The following is an 18,729-nucleotide window of genomic DNA, read 5'->3' on the forward strand; positions in this document are numbered from 1 at the left end:
TTCCTCAAGGGACATGAGTAAGCAGAGATGCTGCTGTTAAAACAGATGGACCCCCCCTTAAAGCCCCTTTCCCTTCCTTTCCTATTGTCATCCTGCAATCTCTATCTCCCTTCTGCCTTCACAGATGTCTTATCAAGTGTCTAACCCTGACTCGCAGCAGCTTATGAAACTTTCTTCCTCAGACAGATAAATCTTTTTACTCTTGTTTTAACTGTCAGCAGCACAGTGGTGCAGTGGTTAGCACGGTCGCCTCACAGCAAGAAGGTCCTGGGTTCGAGCTTCGGGGTAGTCCAACCTTGGTGGGCCATCCCGGGTCGTCCTCTGTGTGGAGTTTGCATGTTCTCCCCGTGTCTGTGTGGGTTTCCTCCGGGGGCTCCGGTTTCCTCCCACAATCCAAAGACATGTAGGTCAGGTGGATCAGCCGTACTAAATTGTCCCTAGGTGTGAATGTGTGTGTGTGTGTGTGTGTGTGGGGGGGGGGGGGGTCCTGTGATGGCCTGGCAGCCTGTCCAGTGTGTCTTTCCACCTGCTGTCCAGTGACTGCTGGGATAGGCTCCAGCATCCCCGCGACCCTGAGAGCAGGATAAGCGGTTTGGATAATGGATGGATATAAACTATGTATCAGATGGGAGCACTAGATGTATTGGAAACACTGTCAGGTGAAAACAAGCGGCTGGCGACTCCACATGTATCGGAGGAGGCATGTGGTAGTCTGCAGCCGTCTCCGGATTGGCAGAGGGGGTGGAGCAGCGATCGGGACAGCTCAGAAAAGTGAGGTAATTGGCCGAATACAATTGGGGAGAAAAAGGGGGAACCCCCCCAAAAAAGCACATCATCAGCATATCGAAAAGTTGATTTAAAAACTCATCAACTGCCCACCTTACTGTGAACTGCTTGTCACCTGACTGAACCACTGGGTTGCAGCAGGGCACGGCGAAAAACCTTCTCAGGCCTGAACTGATTTTTCAGTGCAGTGAAAAACGACAACAAGAAAGGAGAAACAAGAGGAGAGGTACACTATATAACAAACAGAAAAAGGAAGACATTACATGCCCCCCATACAAACACACGTGCGTGCATGCATGCACACATGCATGCATGTACTCATGCACACATACATGCACCCACGCACACACACACACACACACACACACACACACACACACACACACACACACACACACACACACACACACACACATCATCTATGACCTCCAGTCACACTCTGGATGTCAGCACATTCCATGAACACGGGCCGTGCTGATGGTGAGCTCCACCGGGAGGAAGGAAATGTCCAAGTTCCCTGCTCCCCGGGGGCCGGCCCTGGCCTGCATCCTGGACCCAGTGCAGCAAGCACTACATCACAATGTGGGTCACTTCGTGCACAGGATGGTCCTGACACACTTGGCCATCCTTAAAACTCTTTTAACTTTGGCTCCTCTCTGTCAGAGCTTAGTGATCAGCTAAAGAAAATTCTAAACTCCTCGGCCGCCCCCATTCCCCCACCACCCCCCACCAATGTAGGAGGCAAGCTCTTCCCCCCTGTGGTTTCTTGCCCAGTTGCTAAAAATAAGAATAAAGCAAATTAAAAACGCAACTATGTAACATTTGACCCCCGTGAGCTTAAATCTTAAATTGTGAGATGTTTTCGAAAATGTCCTTCAAGTTCTGACAGATTTCTTAGCAGCAATGGCAAATTTTAAACAATACTACATCCTATCAGATACTCGATCAAACTTCACTGAACGATGTTTGGATGAGGCAGACGTGGTTGGTAAAATGAGTGACGTTGTTGCCTGTGTGTGTGTGTGTGTGTGTGTGTTGCGCCACTTACCAATACAGTCTAGACCCCAGTATCCAGGACAGCACTGTTTATCCTCCACATTCTTGTAGCACTCAAAAGAGCAGCCGTTGAAGGCAAGATTCAAGGAAGCAGTTTTTATATTGTACCTGTACACAGATAGATAGGCATTTGGGCAGATGGTCCAAATTTCAAGCTTGTTGTACATGGCCACATATTGGTGTTGGTGTTCCTACTTCAGATACACCAACATAATACAGCCCTAACTGTCCCCAACACATTTGCATGGAAACTCACTCGCAGTCTTGTTCTGTTGTCCCGGGGCTTTTCCTGAAGCCAAAAGGACAGGGAATCAGGGGAGTGATGTTGCAAGAGTGGCATGGTGTCCTCGTTCTCAACACCGTTGTATTGGAGCAAAAATTCTGTCAGTGAAAAAAACATGTTGGTTCATTTTACGACATCTGAATATTGATTGTCATAGACAGCTACACAGTCAGAGTGTTACACTATGGTTTTTCTGGCAAACTGTGAGCCGTTGTTAGCTCAAAACTCTCCCTCATGTTCCCATAGCGTTAAAATTACTGGGTCGCCATCAAAGCAAGATCAAGCAAAAGTAAACAGGGAGAGATGCTGAGATTCTGCTGCTAATGTGCCCGATCTGCCCAGCTTGCACAGGACAGGTTTTAACACACAGAAGAGATGAAAGAAAATCTATACAGGCTACAATGTAACCATCTATGCAGGCTACAATGTAACCATCTATGCAGGCTACAATGTAACCATCTATGCAGGCTACAATATAACCATCTATGCAAGCTACAATGTAACCATCTCAAGAACTTCACATTTGTGACTTGTTAAATACAGGTAGTATTTTAAAACAAACAGAGGAGGTGAAAGAAAATCTATCCAGTCTACAATGTAACAATCTATGCAGGCTACAATGTAACCATCTATGCAGGCTAGATGTAACCATTTATGCAGGCTACAATGTAACCATCTATGCAGGCTACAATGTAACCATCCCAAGGGCTTCACATTTGTGACTTGATATTAAATACAGGTAGTATTTTAAAACATTTGCCTTTGGATCTGTGTACAGAATGCAGAAGGGAAGAAAAGAGCAAGTTAAATAGTTTTGCCCTCTGTGACTGGGCAAGGGTGCTTTCTAACAGTTCACAAATAACTGGATGAATGACAAAATAAATAAATGAAAAGCTGAATGAGCTCACCTGATCTGATGCACCTGACACTGTACTGAAGAGGTCTAGCTCAAGCCACACCAGCATGAGAAGAGGGAAACCCACCACCTGACATAAATGCCCCATCGCTTCTCTTTTTGTCCACTCTCCTTCTCTTACAGTTTTTATCCCTGCCTTCTGTTGTCCAGCCAACTCTTTGGTTCCCTGAATGAGCTCTCTGTTTTCTTTCTCCAGCAGTCGCTCTCCCCTCCTCTGATCACCCCCTTCAAATTTCCCCACTCTTTTCTGTCCGTCTTTTCCTGTTTGGGACATCTCACAAAGTCTATCCGCCTTTTCAGCGCCTATACAACCCCCCCACCCCCTTCTTATCGCTGGTCTTTGCCCGCTGCCATGGATGGGGCACCTACGGATCCCTCACTTCCTCTCGTACACACAAACACACACACACACACACACACAGACACACACTCACAAAGCTTGAGCCCCTGTCAGCAGTTGGGGGTGGGGGGTATCTCTTGCTTCTCTCGTGGTCAAACAGTGGGTAAACGGGAAGGGGGGGGTTGGTGTTGGAGGTTGGAGAATGGCAGGATATCCTGAACTGTAAATAAGATTCACCCCCCTGTCCCTTTACACACTCTTCCTGAGACAATCTGCTCTGTCATGACTTTCAGATGCGGCGCTTTCCAAGAGCTGGCTTGAAAGAGGACAATCTCTCTTTCTGATGAGTGGCATTTACTAGGCTCACCAACCAATCTTGTGCTTCGGATTCGTGGAACTAAGGATGATGTGAGGAAAATGTCAAACAACACACAACCAAGTCAATTAATCAGATCAAGCAGAGCAAAGTCAACCTTTACGCCTGTAGCTACACAGGTCCAATTTACTTTAATAAAAGGCCACGATTCATACTAGTGTTTATTACTCTCCCATTTGCCTCCTCAGACACCATGAAAACTAAAGTCAAGAACAACAACAGAACGACAATTACTATCATGGCTATACATGGCTAGCTTCCATCATTGTACAACGTAACATAACAATGATATAGAAAATCAATTACACACAAGATCAACAAACATAAAGATAGGACAGGATACATAAAATAATACAGAATGTGAAATAGTTACCGTGTGCGCCTCTCAGACCATGTGTAGAATGAATATTTGAAACTTTGCATGGCGTCTCAGCACAGCGGCAGGTTTCTCTTTCCCATAATGCAGTAGTTGTAGGTGCAACAACATACAGCAATCATGTGATCATAACACATTTTCAAAGTAAAAGTCACTTGTTTTAACGATAAGATTTTTAACCTGTATTTATATTCTTAATCACATATTTATCACATGAAATTATTTATGAAATCATAATGAAACTATAACAAACCAAGTCTCTACTTTTGAGACAGCTACACTCCCACCAAAATTACTGCGATTTAGGATGTAAGTATTGAGCAAATCTGGTAATTTCAAGAACCAACTTGATGTGTTAAACAACTCTTCTCAAGATATTAACTGTACTTTACTCTCTTTTACAGGTAAGATCTATTCACAGGTAAGATCTATTCACAGGTAGTATTTAGTTGGTTTCTACAAGTACCACTAACTTGTGTATGGGACGCTCAAGAGTGGAAGGACTTATGAGCCTTTGACCTTCTTTCCCTCGATTTCTATCTCCTATTTGGATTGTGGCTTTCCGTACCAGTCCATCATCATCTCTGTGAACATTAAGCACTCTTCCGAGTTTCCATTCATAACGGTGGGTCTCATTTTCTTTGACAATGACAACACCTCCTATCTTCACATTCCGTCTTGGAGCGTGCCACCGCTGTCTGAGAGTGATATTTGCAAGATATTCCTTCCTCCATCTGCTCCAGAATTGCTCCGGTAGATACTGTACTCTGCGCCACCTTTTCCTGGCATACAGATCTTCCACTACAAACTTTCCCGGCAGAGGCAATGGAACAGAGGACTTCATGGTCATCAAATGGTTCGGTGTAAGTGGCTCTATGCTTTTGGGGTCATTGATACTGTTGACTGTGAGTAGGCAGCTATTCACGATTCACATGGCTTCATAGAAAAAGGTTCTCAATGAAGCATCATCTAATCTACCTGCGCTCTGTGAGAGGACCGAGTTTAGCACACTCCTTACTGTCCTAATCTGCCGCTCCCACTGACAATCCAATATCCATTTGCTCTCAGTTCATTGAGGGTCATTTCTCTGCCTTGGTGTTGAGTTTTTGTATGGCAGTAGTCCAGAATCAGACGAGTAATCACACCATCCCTTGGCAGGATTACTGGGTGCTTCAAGTTGAGAGGTAAGGAAGTCTTTTTTTAGATGCCCTCCCACCCTGAGAACACCATCTTGCAGGATTGGATCGAGCTGGTATAACTGGTGGTTTTGTGACAGTTCGCCATGACTCAGAGCTTTCATTTCTTCTTTGAAGGCATGCTTTTGTGCCAACTTGACGAGCACAAGACTTGCCTTTCTTCTGTCTTCCACTTGTATGGGCTCTGCTGTTTAGTCTCTTTTTGCTAGATGTTGGATTTGAGCAACAACATTCACTGCTGTCTGCCATTTTGAGAACCTCTCGAATCTTGACAGAACATTGTCCTTGGCACAGACCTGTTACGTCTGTTGACCTTACGACCCGTGGTGAACCGCCGACGATGCTCCAGCCCAGATCTGTCTTGATGGCGTAGGGCTCGTAGTCATCTCCAGTGATGACATGTCGTGGAGCTAATGCTCTGGAGCAGTCGTAGCCTAGTAGGAGTCCAACCTCACAATTCATTCTTTCTGGTATTTCTTGTGCTATGTTATTCAGATGTTTCCACTTTTTGGCAGTGTTTGGGGTAGGTATGTGGGATCGTTCTAATGGAATGAAATCCATGGTGTATGCGGGTGGCAAGTTGATAGTGATTTGTGATGTGAACCCTCTAACTCTAAGCCCACTTACTCTTTCACTCTGAACTACAGAGTCTTTTCCCATCATAGTGGAAAGTTTCAACTTGACTGGTTCTAAAACTGCCCCCATCTTCTCACATACATCCCTGTCTACAAACGTGTTGCTACTCTGAGTATCTAGTAGGGCATATACTAAGGTCTCTGTTTTGGTGGTGTCCGAAGACATCCATACCGGCACTATCATGGATGTGCTTCCTTCATCGCCTCTGTTTACATAGCAAGACTGAGAAGATGTGCTTTCTTCTGCTGCTTGCATGGCATGCGCAGATGTTTTGTCTGCGGGAGATCTGTCCTCATGAAGTGGAGTTGGATGTTGTTTCTTGCATATGCCACAAGTGGCCTTTCTCTTAGTCTTTTGAGTTGTGTCCTTTTCTAAAACACCCGAAGCACAGGTTGTTGTCTCTTAAAAACTTTTTCTTTTCTTCCACAGGTTGACCAAGGAGCTTCTGGCATTTTTGAACAGAGTGGCTCTCTTCACAGTACATGCATTTTACTGGGTTCGACGATGAGGATTGTTCCTTGTGTTCAGAAGACTCCTTTGTGTTGTCTGTCGTTGACTTCTCTGGTGATGCATTTGTTAGGAATGCATTGGTCTTTAGGCGCTTAATATCTCTGGATTGCCTTTCTGCAGGAGGCTTCAGCGTGTGGAGGGATGTCAAGGATTGCATGCGACTTCAGCTTCTTGTGCAAGAAAATCAGCAAACTTCTTGAAACTTGGGTAGTCCTCCATTTGTTGCAGTTGCTTTGTGACTTGACAATTCCAGCGCGAGGTCACCCAGTCCGGCAGTTTTTGAAGCATCTTTTTATTCTCTTCGCAGTCATCTAACACTTTTAGCCCTTTCACATGTGGCATAGCACTGCTGCACGCTTTGAGAAAGTCACTGTACTGTCTTAATTTAATGGACTCCCTCGAACCTATCTTGGGCCAGTTATTTAGTGTCTCTAAAGGCATGCTGGATCACAAAGGGGTGGCCATACCGAGTGTTCAGTGCCGCCCATGCTTGGTCGTAGGCTTCATCATCATTTCTAAAGAAGCTTCCTTCCAATACAGATCGTGCCTCTCCACTGATGTATTTCTGTAGGTAAAATAACCTGTCAGCTGGATTTGTGCAGCGACGTTCAATCAGTGCTTTGAAACTTGTGCTCCACTCTAGGAAGCTCAGCGCATCTCCTGAGAAGACGGAGGGCTCGGGTGTGGGAAGTCTGGTAAGTATCATTGCATCATGTAGGGCTTGTACAAATGCTGTTTCATTGTTAGTAGTACTGTTTGTTTGTTTATTATCTTTGCTCTTAGGCCTACACATTTCCTCTTTTTTAACTTCCTTTTCAGGTACCGGGTAAGTGACATCTACCTCACCGCTTACTGATTTATTTTCATCATATTTCTCACCTAAATCAGCTTCAGAGAATGCCTTAAGCTTGGCAGCTATTACTTTTAGCCGTCTAAGCTCTAGTGTTTGTGCTGCAATTACATCTGTCATCTCTATTTCTGCCTTCCTTGCAGCAAGTGCGGCGGTGCACTCTACTCTTTGTACTGTGAGGCTATGTTGCCCTGCTGATAGGCCTGTGTGGTGGCTAGGGACAGGCCTAGAGACTGTGCTCCCAAATATGGACCGGGCATACTCGACATTCAGCACATTATGCAGTCTTGCATTTTCTGCTTCAGCATCAAACTCGTCTAGTCCTGTTTCACTCATGCGTACCTTCAGTAGATCCATCATTTTCACGTATCAGGAAAGAACCCAAAAGCAGATGGGACAACCAGGTAAGGGAAGAATCCAGTCTTTATTGAAGTGACCGATCTCGGGGGTTGAGCAGGAGGTGGCTCTGTGGCAGGTAGGCAGGCAGGCAGAAGTCCATGAATGGCGACGTTCCAGTGAAGACTGGTCCATAGTGGAGGCCTTTTAAGGGTGAGGGCGATTGCCGGGGTGAAGGGGGGGTCAGCAGGTGTCAGCTGGCGTAGCAGGTGTCAGCTGGTGTAGCAGGTGTCAGCTGGTGTAGCAGGTGTCAAGGGCGATTGCTTTGATGTCAAGGGCGAGAGGCTGTGACAGTACCCCCCCTCCGAGGGGCGCCACCGGGCGACCTACCAGGCCCGTCAGGGTGCGTCCTGTGGAAGTCCCGGATGAGGTTCGCATCCAGGACAAGGCAACGAGGGACCCAACACCTCTCCTCCGGGCCATATCCCTCCCAGTCCATGAGATACTGCAGGCCGCGACCGCGGCGACAAGAGTCCAGGAGACGACGAACGGTGTAAGCCGGATGATCGTTGATCATACGAGGAGGTGGGGGCGGGGGGGGGCGGAGGAACTAGAGGGCTGGTAGAGACAGATTTGAGGCAGGACACATGGAAGGAAGGGTGAACCCGGAGAGTGCGGGGCAGCTTCAGACGGACCACAGAGGGATTAATGACTTTGACAATGGGAAAGGGACCAATATACCTGGGGGACAGTTTTTTAGCGTCCGATCTCAAGGGTAGATCCTTGGTAGAGAGCCATACCTGGTCACCGGGAGAGTAGTCCGGAGCAGGGGTGCGATGACGATCCGCCAAGCGCTGGTAACGGCCGGAGGCCCTGAGCAGTGCAGCACGGGCTCGCCGCCAGGTCCGACGGCACCGACGGACATGGGCCTGGACAGACGGAACCGGAATGTCGACCTCTTGAGAAGGAAAAAGGGGGGGCTGATAGCCGTAAAGGCATTGAAAAGGGGACAACCCAGTAGCAGACGATGGCAAGGTGTTATGGGCATATTCTGCCCAGGGGAGTTGTGAGGACCAAGAGGATGGGTTGGCATACACCAGACAGCGGAGGACAGTCTCCAATGCCTGGTCGGCCCTCTCGGCCTGGCCGTTGGTCTGAGGATGGAACCCCGATGACAGGCTGACGGTGGCACCGATGGCAGAGCAGAACGCCTTCCTGACAGCAGAAGTGAACTGGGGGCCACGGTCAGACACTATATCACGGGGAAGACTGTGGACCCGGAAAACCTCCCTGACCAGCAGATCCGCAGTCTCTCGGGCCGAAGGCAGTTTAGACAAGGGCAAAAAGTGAGCAAATTTACTGAAGCGATCAGCGATCAGTGAGCCCACTGCAACACGCTAGATCTAACAGCGTCTGGAACAAACAAGCGCCCGGGGGGACCGTTACCTGGGTCAGGCTGAGTCTGTTGTTCTGCCATGACCTCCCTTTCAATGTTCCAGGTGACAGCCGCAGCCGCAACCACACAGGTAGAGGGAACGATGGTGTCAGGTTGGAGCTTGGGCTCAGACTCCTCCCCATGCACACGAGACAGAGCATCGGGCTTGGCATTCCTGGAGCCAGGTCTGTACGTCAAAGAAAAATTAAAACGACCGAAAAAGAGCGCCCACCTGGCTTGGCGCGCGGTGAGTCGCTTTGCTGACTGGATGTATTCCAGGTTCTTATGGTCAGTCCACACTATAAAAGGAAGCTCAGACCCCTCCAGAAAATGTCGCCATTCCTCCAGTGCCAATTTCACCGCCAGGAGCTCACAATTCCCCACGTCATAGTTCCTTTCAGCTGGGGAGAGACGGCGAGACAGGAAGGCACAGGGGTGTGTCTTGCCATCCTCACTGGAGCGCTGAGAAAGGACTGCCCCCACCCGAATCTCAGAGGCGTCCACTTCTACAATGCACTGCTTGGTTGGGTCTGGCTGGATGAGGATAGGAGCTGTGGTGAAGTGGTGCTTGAGGGCTTGGAAAGCTGCCTCTGCTACAGGGGTCCACAGGAACGGTCTGGAGGTGGAGGTAAGAGCGGTTAGTGGGGCCGCAACGCGGCTGTAGTTGCGGATGAACCGTCTGTAGAAGTTGGCAAACCCGAGGAACCTCTGAAGCTGCTTACGGCTGGTCGGGCTTGGCCACTCAAGAACTGCTCTGACCTTGGCGGGGTCCATTCTCACCTGCCCATCGGCCATGATGTAGCCCAGGAAGGTGACTGAAGGGGCATGGAATTCGCACTTCTCTGCTTTTACGAAAAGGCGGTTCTCCAGAAGCCGTTGAAGGACTTAGCGGACGTGCATGACATGCTCTGACAGGTCTCTGGAAAAAATCAGGATATCATCCAGGTAAACAAAAACGAAACGATCCAACATGTCACGTAGGACGTCATTGACCAGACTCTGGAAGACAGCTGGGGCATTAGTGAGACCAAACGGCATCACCAGATATTCAAAATGCCCCAGGGAGGTGCTGAAGGCAGTCTTCCATTCATCTCCGTCTCGAACCCGGACCAGGTGGTAAGCATTGCGGAGGTCTAGTTTAGTGAACACTGTGGCTCCCTGGAGAGAATCAAAAGCGGAAGTCATGAGGGGCAGAGGGTACTTATTCTTGACTGTGATGTTATTTAGGCCTCTATAGTCAATACACGGCCGGAGGGTCTTGTCCTTCTTGGCCACAAAAAAGAACCCCGCACCAAGGGGTGATGATGACGGGCGAATAAGACCAGCAGCCAAGGAGTCCTTGATGTACCTCTCCATGGACTCCCGCTCAGGCTTGGAGAGGCTATATAGGCGGCTGCTGGGGAGGGGAGCGCCCGGCAGCAGGTCAATAGCGCAATCATAGGGGCGATGAGGAGGCAGGGAGAGAGCTTGCTGCTTGTTGAACACGGCTTGGAGGTCATGGTACTCTGGAGGCACCAGTGACAGGTCAGAGGTCTCAGAGCTTGACACCTGACAGGGGACAGACTGAGGCAGAGCAGACTGGAGGCATATGGCATGACAGACGGGACTTCAACTTGAAATTCTGGCCGATGACCAATCAATATGGGGACTATGCTTAACCAGCCAGGGATGACCAAGTATAAAGGGAACAAAGGGAGAATTGATAACGAAAAAACTTAACTCCTCTTGATGGTTTCCCGACAAGAGGAGGCGCACAGGCTCGGTCTTAGAGGTTATCCGGGCCAGGAGACGTCCATCCAGGGCAATAGCTTCAAGAGGCTGGTCCAGACTCACAGTGGCAAGACCTAGCTGCTTCACAACACTTGCATCCAAAAAGCTTTCATCAGCTCCAGAGTCAATTAAAGCCGAAAGTTTAGTGGACTGACCTTTAAAACTGATGGTAGCTTGCAACTGGGTACGTGGACGAGGAGACAGAGGGCAGACAGTTGGGCTCACGAGGATCCTCCTCCCTCCCTCGTGAGCCTGCTAGTTTGACGGAACGGTGAGGGCAGGAGGCAAGAAAGTGACCAGGCTGACCACAATACAAGCAACTGTTCTCAGTGATGCGGCGTTGACGCTCCTCCGGGTTGAGCCGGAAGCGGCCGAGTTGCATCGGCTCCGAAGCTGGGGAAGAGTCACGCCTCAGGCTTTCTCAGAGGACGGCAACCTCAGTCGAGCAAGCTCGGCCCCCAGAGTTTGGAGGTGTGGCCCGTGGTAAGTTGTTGTGACCAGGAAAGCGGCGCGTCCTCTCTCGCCTCCGCTCCTGGAGACGGTTGTCCACACGAATGGCCAGGGTAACCAATTCCTCCAACCCTCCAGGCTCGGGGTAGGAAACCAATTCGTCCTTTATAGATTCGCTAAGCCCGTTGGAAAAGCCGGCCTGGAGGGACTCATTGTTCCATCAGCTCTCTGCTGATAGCGTACGGAACTCAACTGAGTAGTCAGCGACGCTGCGGGAACCCTGGCGGAGAGAGATCAGTCTTTTTGACACATCCTTTCCCCGCACGGGATGATCAAAAACCTGGTGAAAAGCAGTGGTGAACTCAGCGTAGGATGAGGAAGTGGAGGCCCGCATCTCCCACACCGCTGTAGCCCAATCCAGGGCGCTTCCCCGGAGAAGACCCATGATGTAAGCGACTTTGGCTCCATCCGTGGAATATGACTGAGGCTGCTGGTTAAACACAATCTCACGCTGCATCAAAAAAGGGAGGACAAAGTCCAAAATCTCCATCATACTTATCGGGCGGGGCAACCCATGGTTCCTTAGCCGAAGTTGATGGCACTGGGGGTGGCGGAGCTGGAGGGGCAGATCCCGGGCTAGCGGAGGCACTAAGTTGGGTCTGGATTCCGGAGATCTTTGAGCTGAGCCCACGGAGGGCATCAGCCATCCCCTGTAGCACCTGGCTGTGCTGGCCGAGGACCGATTCCTGGTTGGCTACAGCCTGGCAGACCGTGGCCAGGTCTGTGGTGGAATGGTCTGCTGGGTCCATAGTGGCTGGAACGTACTGTCACGTATCGGGAAAGAACCCAAAAGCAGATGGGACAACCAGGTAAGGGAAGAATCCAGTCTTTATTGAAGTGACCGATCTCGGGGGTTGAGCAGGAGGTGGCTCTGTGGCAGGTAGGCAGGCAGGCAGAAGTCCATGAATGGCGACGTTCCAGTGAAGACTGGTCCATAGTGGAGGCCTTTTAAGGGTGAGGGCGATTGCCGGGGTGAAGGGGGGGTCAGCAGGTGTCAGCTGGTGTCACAGGTGTCAGCTGGCGTAGCAGGTGTCAGCTGGGGTAGCAGGTGTCAAGGGCGATCGCTTTGATGTCAAGGGCGAGAGGCTGTGACAATCATCCTCATTGTTGATGCTCCGCAGGTATCCATCTTTCTTCTGATATCAGGGGAAGGTGCAGCCTGGACTCGTATTTGATCATATGCATCCTTCACTTGTGTCTCTAGCCCTTCAACGGCTTCCATCATATCGATCAACTCTGGGTCAGAGCGCTCAGCTTTCAGTTTATTACGTGCAGTTCTAACTCCCTCTTTCCACTTTCCCTACTGCATGCTAAATCTTCTTTCCATTTTAGAAGCCTCTTGCTCCTTCAGTGTTGTTTGGTGTGTTACTATTTCAGCATATATCTCATTGATGAGTACCTCAGATTTATTTTTTTCAGCATCATCCACCTGTTTTTCAGCTTCTTCACATAATCTGGTAAATTCTAGTTGGAGAGAATCTAATTGTTTCCATAATTCATGAGCTGTATCAATCACAATGTTATTGTAAGGTGCAAATAAATGCTTACCACAATGGTGTGCTTCTTGTGAGTGAAAACCAAGTAGGCCACTGATATTCAGGAGTAATGAATTAGGCTATTCAAATAAACCTTATGAACTTGAATGAATTAAATAAACCTACGCTCTTCACCCAAAGCTTTTCTACTATAGTTGGCTTTCTATTAAATCAACATTAATTTTCAAGCACACAATAGAACATTCACAACAATGCAGCAGTGGCATTCAAGAATAGGTTTTGATGTTGATTAATCAATGTCTCTTTTCCTATAGTACCTTGTCAGACGTTTATAACGTTGCAGGGTTATCACTCAAACCTGACGCTGGTTCTTGGTTGATGCAATCCACAGGCTCCTCTTAGCGACAATGACAGTCCCACACTGCAGGCTGCTCTTTGCAGTATGCAGAACTGTTTACTGCCCACCGCTTCCCCCTTGTGGTAAAACCGCGGCTCTATACATCTTCGCCTGCAGACTTTCGCTCAATGGAATTCTTCAGCTCACGTTGCTCCTGCTCCGTTTCCCTCTCGGGCGCCTTGGTGGTGGTTTAGCTAGCTAGCTATGTCACTGTTAGCTCTCGTCCTCGCTGGCTAGTTCTGCTTCTCTTGGCCGCGTTGGCGATCACTTTCACTTTTCTCTTCTCAGCAGCATCGGCGTCACGTTTTCACTGTAGCTACACAGGTCCAATTTACTTTAATAAAAGGCCACGATTCATACTGATGTCCTGTGTTTATTACTCTCCCATTCGCCTCCTCAGACACCGTGAAAACTAAAGTCAAAAACAACAACAGAACGACAATTACTATCATGGCTGCACATGGCTAGGTTCCATCATTGTACAATGTAACATAACAACGATAGAGAAAATCAATTACACACAAGATCAACAAACATAAAGATAGGACAGGATACATAAAATAATACAGAATGTGAAATAGTTACCGTGTGCGCCTCTCAGACCATGTGTAGAATGAATATTTGGAACTTTGCATGGCGTCTCAGCACAGCGGCAGGTTTCTCTTTCCCATAATGCAGTAGTTATAGGCGCAACTACATACAGCAATCATGTGATCATAACAAATTTTCAAAATAAAAGTCACTTGTTTTAACGATAAGATTTTAAACCTGTATTTATATTCTTAATCACATATTTATCACATGAAATTATTTATGAAATCATAATGAAACTATAACAAACCAAGTCTCTACTTTTGAGACAGCTACAACGCCCATGTGAAATTTTAATTTTAATTTATAGTGCCATAGTGTAAATGGATCCAGGGTAAAGCTGTGATGACTTATACGAAGATATTGGAGAATTTACACTCACCGGCCACTTTATTAGGCACACCTGTCCAACTGCTCGTTAATGCAAATTTCTAATCAGCCAATCACATGGCAGCAACTCAATGCATTTAGGCATGTAGACATGGTCAAGACGATCTGCTGCAGTTCAAACCGAGCATCAGAATGGGGAAGAAAGGTGATTTAAGTGACTTTGAACGTGGCATGGTTGTTGGTGCCAGACGGGCTGGTCTGAGTATTTCAGAAACTGCTGATCTACTAGGATTTTCACGCACAACCATCTCTAGGGCTTACAGAGAATAGTCCGAAAAAGAGAAAATATCCAGTGAGCGGCAGTTCTGTGGGCGAAAATGCCTTGTTGATGTCAGAGGAGAATGGCCAGACTGGTTCCAGCTGATAGAAAGGCAACAGTAACTCAAATAACCACTCATTACAACCAAGGTATGCAGAAGAGCATTTCTGAACGCACAACACGTCGAACCTTGAGGCAGATGGGCTACAGCAGCAGAAGACCACACCGGGTGCCACTCCTGTCAGCTAAGAACAGGAAACTGAGGCTACAATTCGCACAGGCTCACCAAAATTGGACAATAGAAGATTGGAAAAACGTTGACAGGTCTGATGAGTCTCGATTTCTGCTGCGACATTCGGATGGGAGGGTCAGAATTTGGCGTCAACAACATGAAAGCATGGATCCATCCTGCCTTGTATCAACGGTTCAGGCTGGTGGTGGTGGTGTAATGGTGTGGGGGATATTTTCTTGGCACACTTTGGGCCCCTTAGTACCAATTGAGCATCGTGTCAATGCCACAGCCTGAGTATTGTTGCTGACCATGTCCATCCCTTTATGACAACAGTGTTCCCATCTTCTGATGGCTACTTCCAGCAGGATAACGCGCCATGTCATAAAGCTCGAATCATCTCAGACTGGTTTCTTGAACATGACAATGAGTTCACTGTACTCAAATGGCCTCCACAGTCACCAGATCTGAATCCAATAGAGCACCTTTGGGATGTGGTGGACCGGGAGATTCGCATCATGGATGTGCAGCTGACAAATCTGCAGCAACTGCGTGATGCTATCATGTCAATATGGACCAAACTCTCTGAGAAATGTTTCCAGTACCTTGTTGAATCTATGCCATGAAGGATTAAGGCAGTTCTGAAGGCAAAAGGGGGTCCAACCCGGTACTAGCAAGGTGTACCTAATAAAGTGGCCAGTGAGTGTATATTACCCTGTCTGTGACATGTACTATAAGTTGATGCATCAAGTTTTATACTGAAACAATAGCTTACAAGTCTGTAGTTAATTTTGTGCTAATTTTAAAATTGGAAAAATAAAAAGACTAAAAAGTAAGGGCATCCAGGTAGCGCAGTGGTCTATTCTGTTGCCTTCCTACACGGGGCTCGGCGGTTCGAATCCCTGGGTTACCTTCGGCTTGGTCGGGCGTCCCTACAGACACAATTGGGCATGTCTGCGGGTGGGAAGTCGGATGTGGGTGTGTGTCTTGGTCGCTGCACTAGCGCCTCCTCTGGTTGGTCGGGGCACCTGTTTGGGGGGAGGGGTAACTGGGGGAATAGCGTGATCCCCCCACGCGCTACATCCCCCTGGCGAAACTCCTCACTGTCAGGTGAAAAGAAGCGGCTGGCGACTCCACATGTATCGGAGGAGGTGTGTGGTAGTCTGCAGCCCTCCTCAGATCGGCAGAGGGGGTGGAGCAGCAAACGGGGTGGCTCGGACGAGTGGGGTAATTGGACGAGTACAATTGGGGAGAAAAAGAGGGGAAAAAAGTCTAAAAAGTAGAACTGCCTCAAGACCTCAAAGGACACTTGAAAACAGTCAGGGATTTCAAACAAACCTCAGATTTCTTTCAAATCAAACAGTGATTCAGCTCGGAGCTTTGCTTTCAGGTTTCATATGCTGCAGCAACATGCTTGGATGGCAGAGGACTCCTGGACTATTTTAGTCTACATGGTTTGCAGACAGGACTCATTTCAGTCTGGTATCTAATGGCTTGTGTGCTAGTTATGAACTTGTTCTAATGTTGTTGTGTGTTTTATTGCACAAACATTTTTTTTGCCCATTTTCATACTAGGAAAAGTAAAATAATATTGGTTGGAGCCTTTTTTTCATTATAGCCACAAAAAAAAGTTTAAATACATATAATGAAAAAGTTAACACTGCACAATCTGTCATGGGTCCTGTTTCACATTTCCCCATATATACCCTTTTGATGCCAGAAGTAGAATTCTGCAGTGAGTTGGATGAAGTGGTGGAGAGGGTACCCAAGGAGGAGAGAGTGGTGATTGGAGTGGAGGTGATGAGGAGGTGATTGGTAGGTATGGTGTCAAGGAAAGGAATGTGGAAGGACAGATGGTGGTGGATTTTGGATGGATATGGCTGTAGTGAATACGTATTTCAAGAAGAGGGATGAACACAGGGTGCCGTATAAGAGAGGAGGAAGGTGCACACAGTTGGGCTATGTCTTTTGCAGGAGGCATGATCTGAAGACATTGGAGACTGCAAGGTGGTGATGGGGGAGAAGGTAGTTAGGCAGCATCGGATAGTGGTTTGCAGGATGACTTTGGAGATCAGGAAGAGGAAGAGAGTGAAGGCAGAGACAAAAATCAAATGATGGAAGTTGAAGGACGAAGACTGTTATGTGGAGTTCAGGCAGGAGTTAATACAGGCACTGGGTGGTAGTGAAGAGTTGCCGGATGGTTGGGCAACCACTGCAGAAATAGTGAGGGAGACAGCTAGGAGGGTACTTGGTGTCATCTGGGCAGGGGAAGAAAGACAAGGAGACTTGGTGGTGGAATGAGGAAGTCCAGGAACGTATGCAGAGGAAGAGGCTGGCGAAGAAGAAGTGGGATAGTCAGAGAAATTAAGAAAGTAGACAGAAGTACAAGGAGATGCGACGTAAGGCAAAGAGAGTGGTGGCGAAGGAAAAGGAAAAGATGTATAGTAAGTTGTATGAGAGGTTGGACAAAAAGGAAGGAGAAAAGGACTTCTACCGATTAGCTAGACAGAGGGGACCGAGCTGGGAATGATGTGCAGCAGGCTAGGGTGATTAAGGATAGAGATGGAAATGTGCTGACAAGCGAAGAGAGAGTGTTCAGAAGGTTGAACAAGTACTTTGAGGGGCTGATGAATGAAGAAAATGAGAGGTTGGATCATGTGGGGATAGTGAATCAGGAAGTGCAGTGGATTAGCAAGGATGAAATGAGGGCAACTATGAAGCGGATGAACAGTGGAAAGGCAGTTGGTCCAGACGACATACCTGTGGAGGCATGGAGATATTTAGGAGAGATGGCAGTGGAGTTTTTAACTAGACTGTTTAACACAATCTTGGGAAAGTATGAGAATACATGAGGAGTGGAGAAGAAGCATACTGGTACGGATTCTCAAGAATAAGGATGATGTGCAGAGCTGTAGTAGCTACAGAGGTATCAAATTGATCAGTCACAGCATGAAGATATGGGAAAGAGTAGTGGAAGCTAGCATAAGAGGAGAGGTGATGATTAGCCAGCAGCAGTATGGTTTCATGCCAGGAAAGAACACCACAGATGTGATGTTTGCTTTGAGAATCTTGATGGAGAAGTATAGAGAAGGCCAGAAGGAGTTACATTGTGTCTTTGTGGATTTAGAGAAAGCTTATGACAGGGTGCTGAGAGAGGAGGTGTGGTATTGTATGAGAAAGTTGGGGGTGGCAGAGAAGTATGTAGGAATGGTGCAGGATATGTATGAGGGCAGCGTGACAGTGGTGGGATGTGCAGTAGGAATGACAGACAGGTTCAAGGTGGAGGTGGGATTACATCAAGGATCGGCTCTGAGCCCTTTCTTGTTTGCAGTGGTGATGGACAGGTTGATGGATGAGATCAAGCAGGAGTCTCCACGGACTATGACGTTCACAGATGACATTGTGATCTGTAGTGACAGTAGGGAGCAGGTTGAGGAGAGCCTGGAGAGGTGTAGGTATGCACTGGAGAGAAGAGGCATGAAAGTCAGTTGGAGCAGGGGTGGATCTAGAGAAATGTTCATGGGGTGGCAAGAGGGTGACACGGAAACTTTAAGGGATGGCATTTTATGTAAATTTAATCACAAACCAACCACGTGGGCAGAAATCAGTGTGGGTGGGCACAGAGAAAATCAGGTGGGCCTTGCCTGTCCAAGACCAATCATACTTAAAAGGTTTGCATATGTTAATCAAATAGGCCATTACAAACATAATTGCTGAAAGCATCACAGTTAAATCATACAAGCCTTATACATCAGCAAAGGTAATGTTACAAATACCAAGATGAACATTAATAGCATCACATAGCCTGGCACGGTGGCCACGTTTTCACACACACAGCTGACAGATGCAGCAGCATCATTAATCAAGTGGTACACCAACACCAACATGCTCAGCAAAGTTAAAAAGGTCACTTGTACATAGCCTGGCACAACAGCCACATAAAGCACACATGTAGCACACACACACACACAGAGCAGATACAGCAATATCA

General features: G+C 47.7%; 1 protein-coding gene across 2 annotated transcripts in view; it reads right to left on the reverse strand.

Moving 5' to 3' along the window:
* The window catches only part of stab2 (stabilin 2), a 78,454-nt gene extending 75,078 nt beyond the window's left edge, over positions 1-3,376 (reverse strand). For both annotated transcript variants that reach the window (XM_056276507.1, XM_056276506.1), the window contains exons 1-3: positions 3,034-3,376; positions 2,099-2,223; positions 1,835-1,950 (exon numbers count right to left, since the gene is read on the reverse strand). In XM_056276507.1, the coding sequence (XP_056132482.1) occupies positions 1,835-1,950; positions 2,099-2,223; positions 3,034-3,315 (523 nt within the window). In that variant the 5' untranslated portion in view covers positions 3,316-3,376. The remainder of the gene's footprint in view (positions 1-1,834; positions 1,951-2,098; positions 2,224-3,033) is intronic.
* Positions 3,377-18,729: the final 15,353 nt, after the last annotated feature.

This window comes from Lampris incognitus, chromosome 3, assembly GCF_029633865.1.
Source record: "Lampris incognitus isolate fLamInc1 chromosome 3, fLamInc1.hap2, whole genome shotgun sequence".
NCBI lineage: Eukaryota > Metazoa > Chordata > Actinopteri > Lampriformes > Lampridae > Lampris > Lampris incognitus.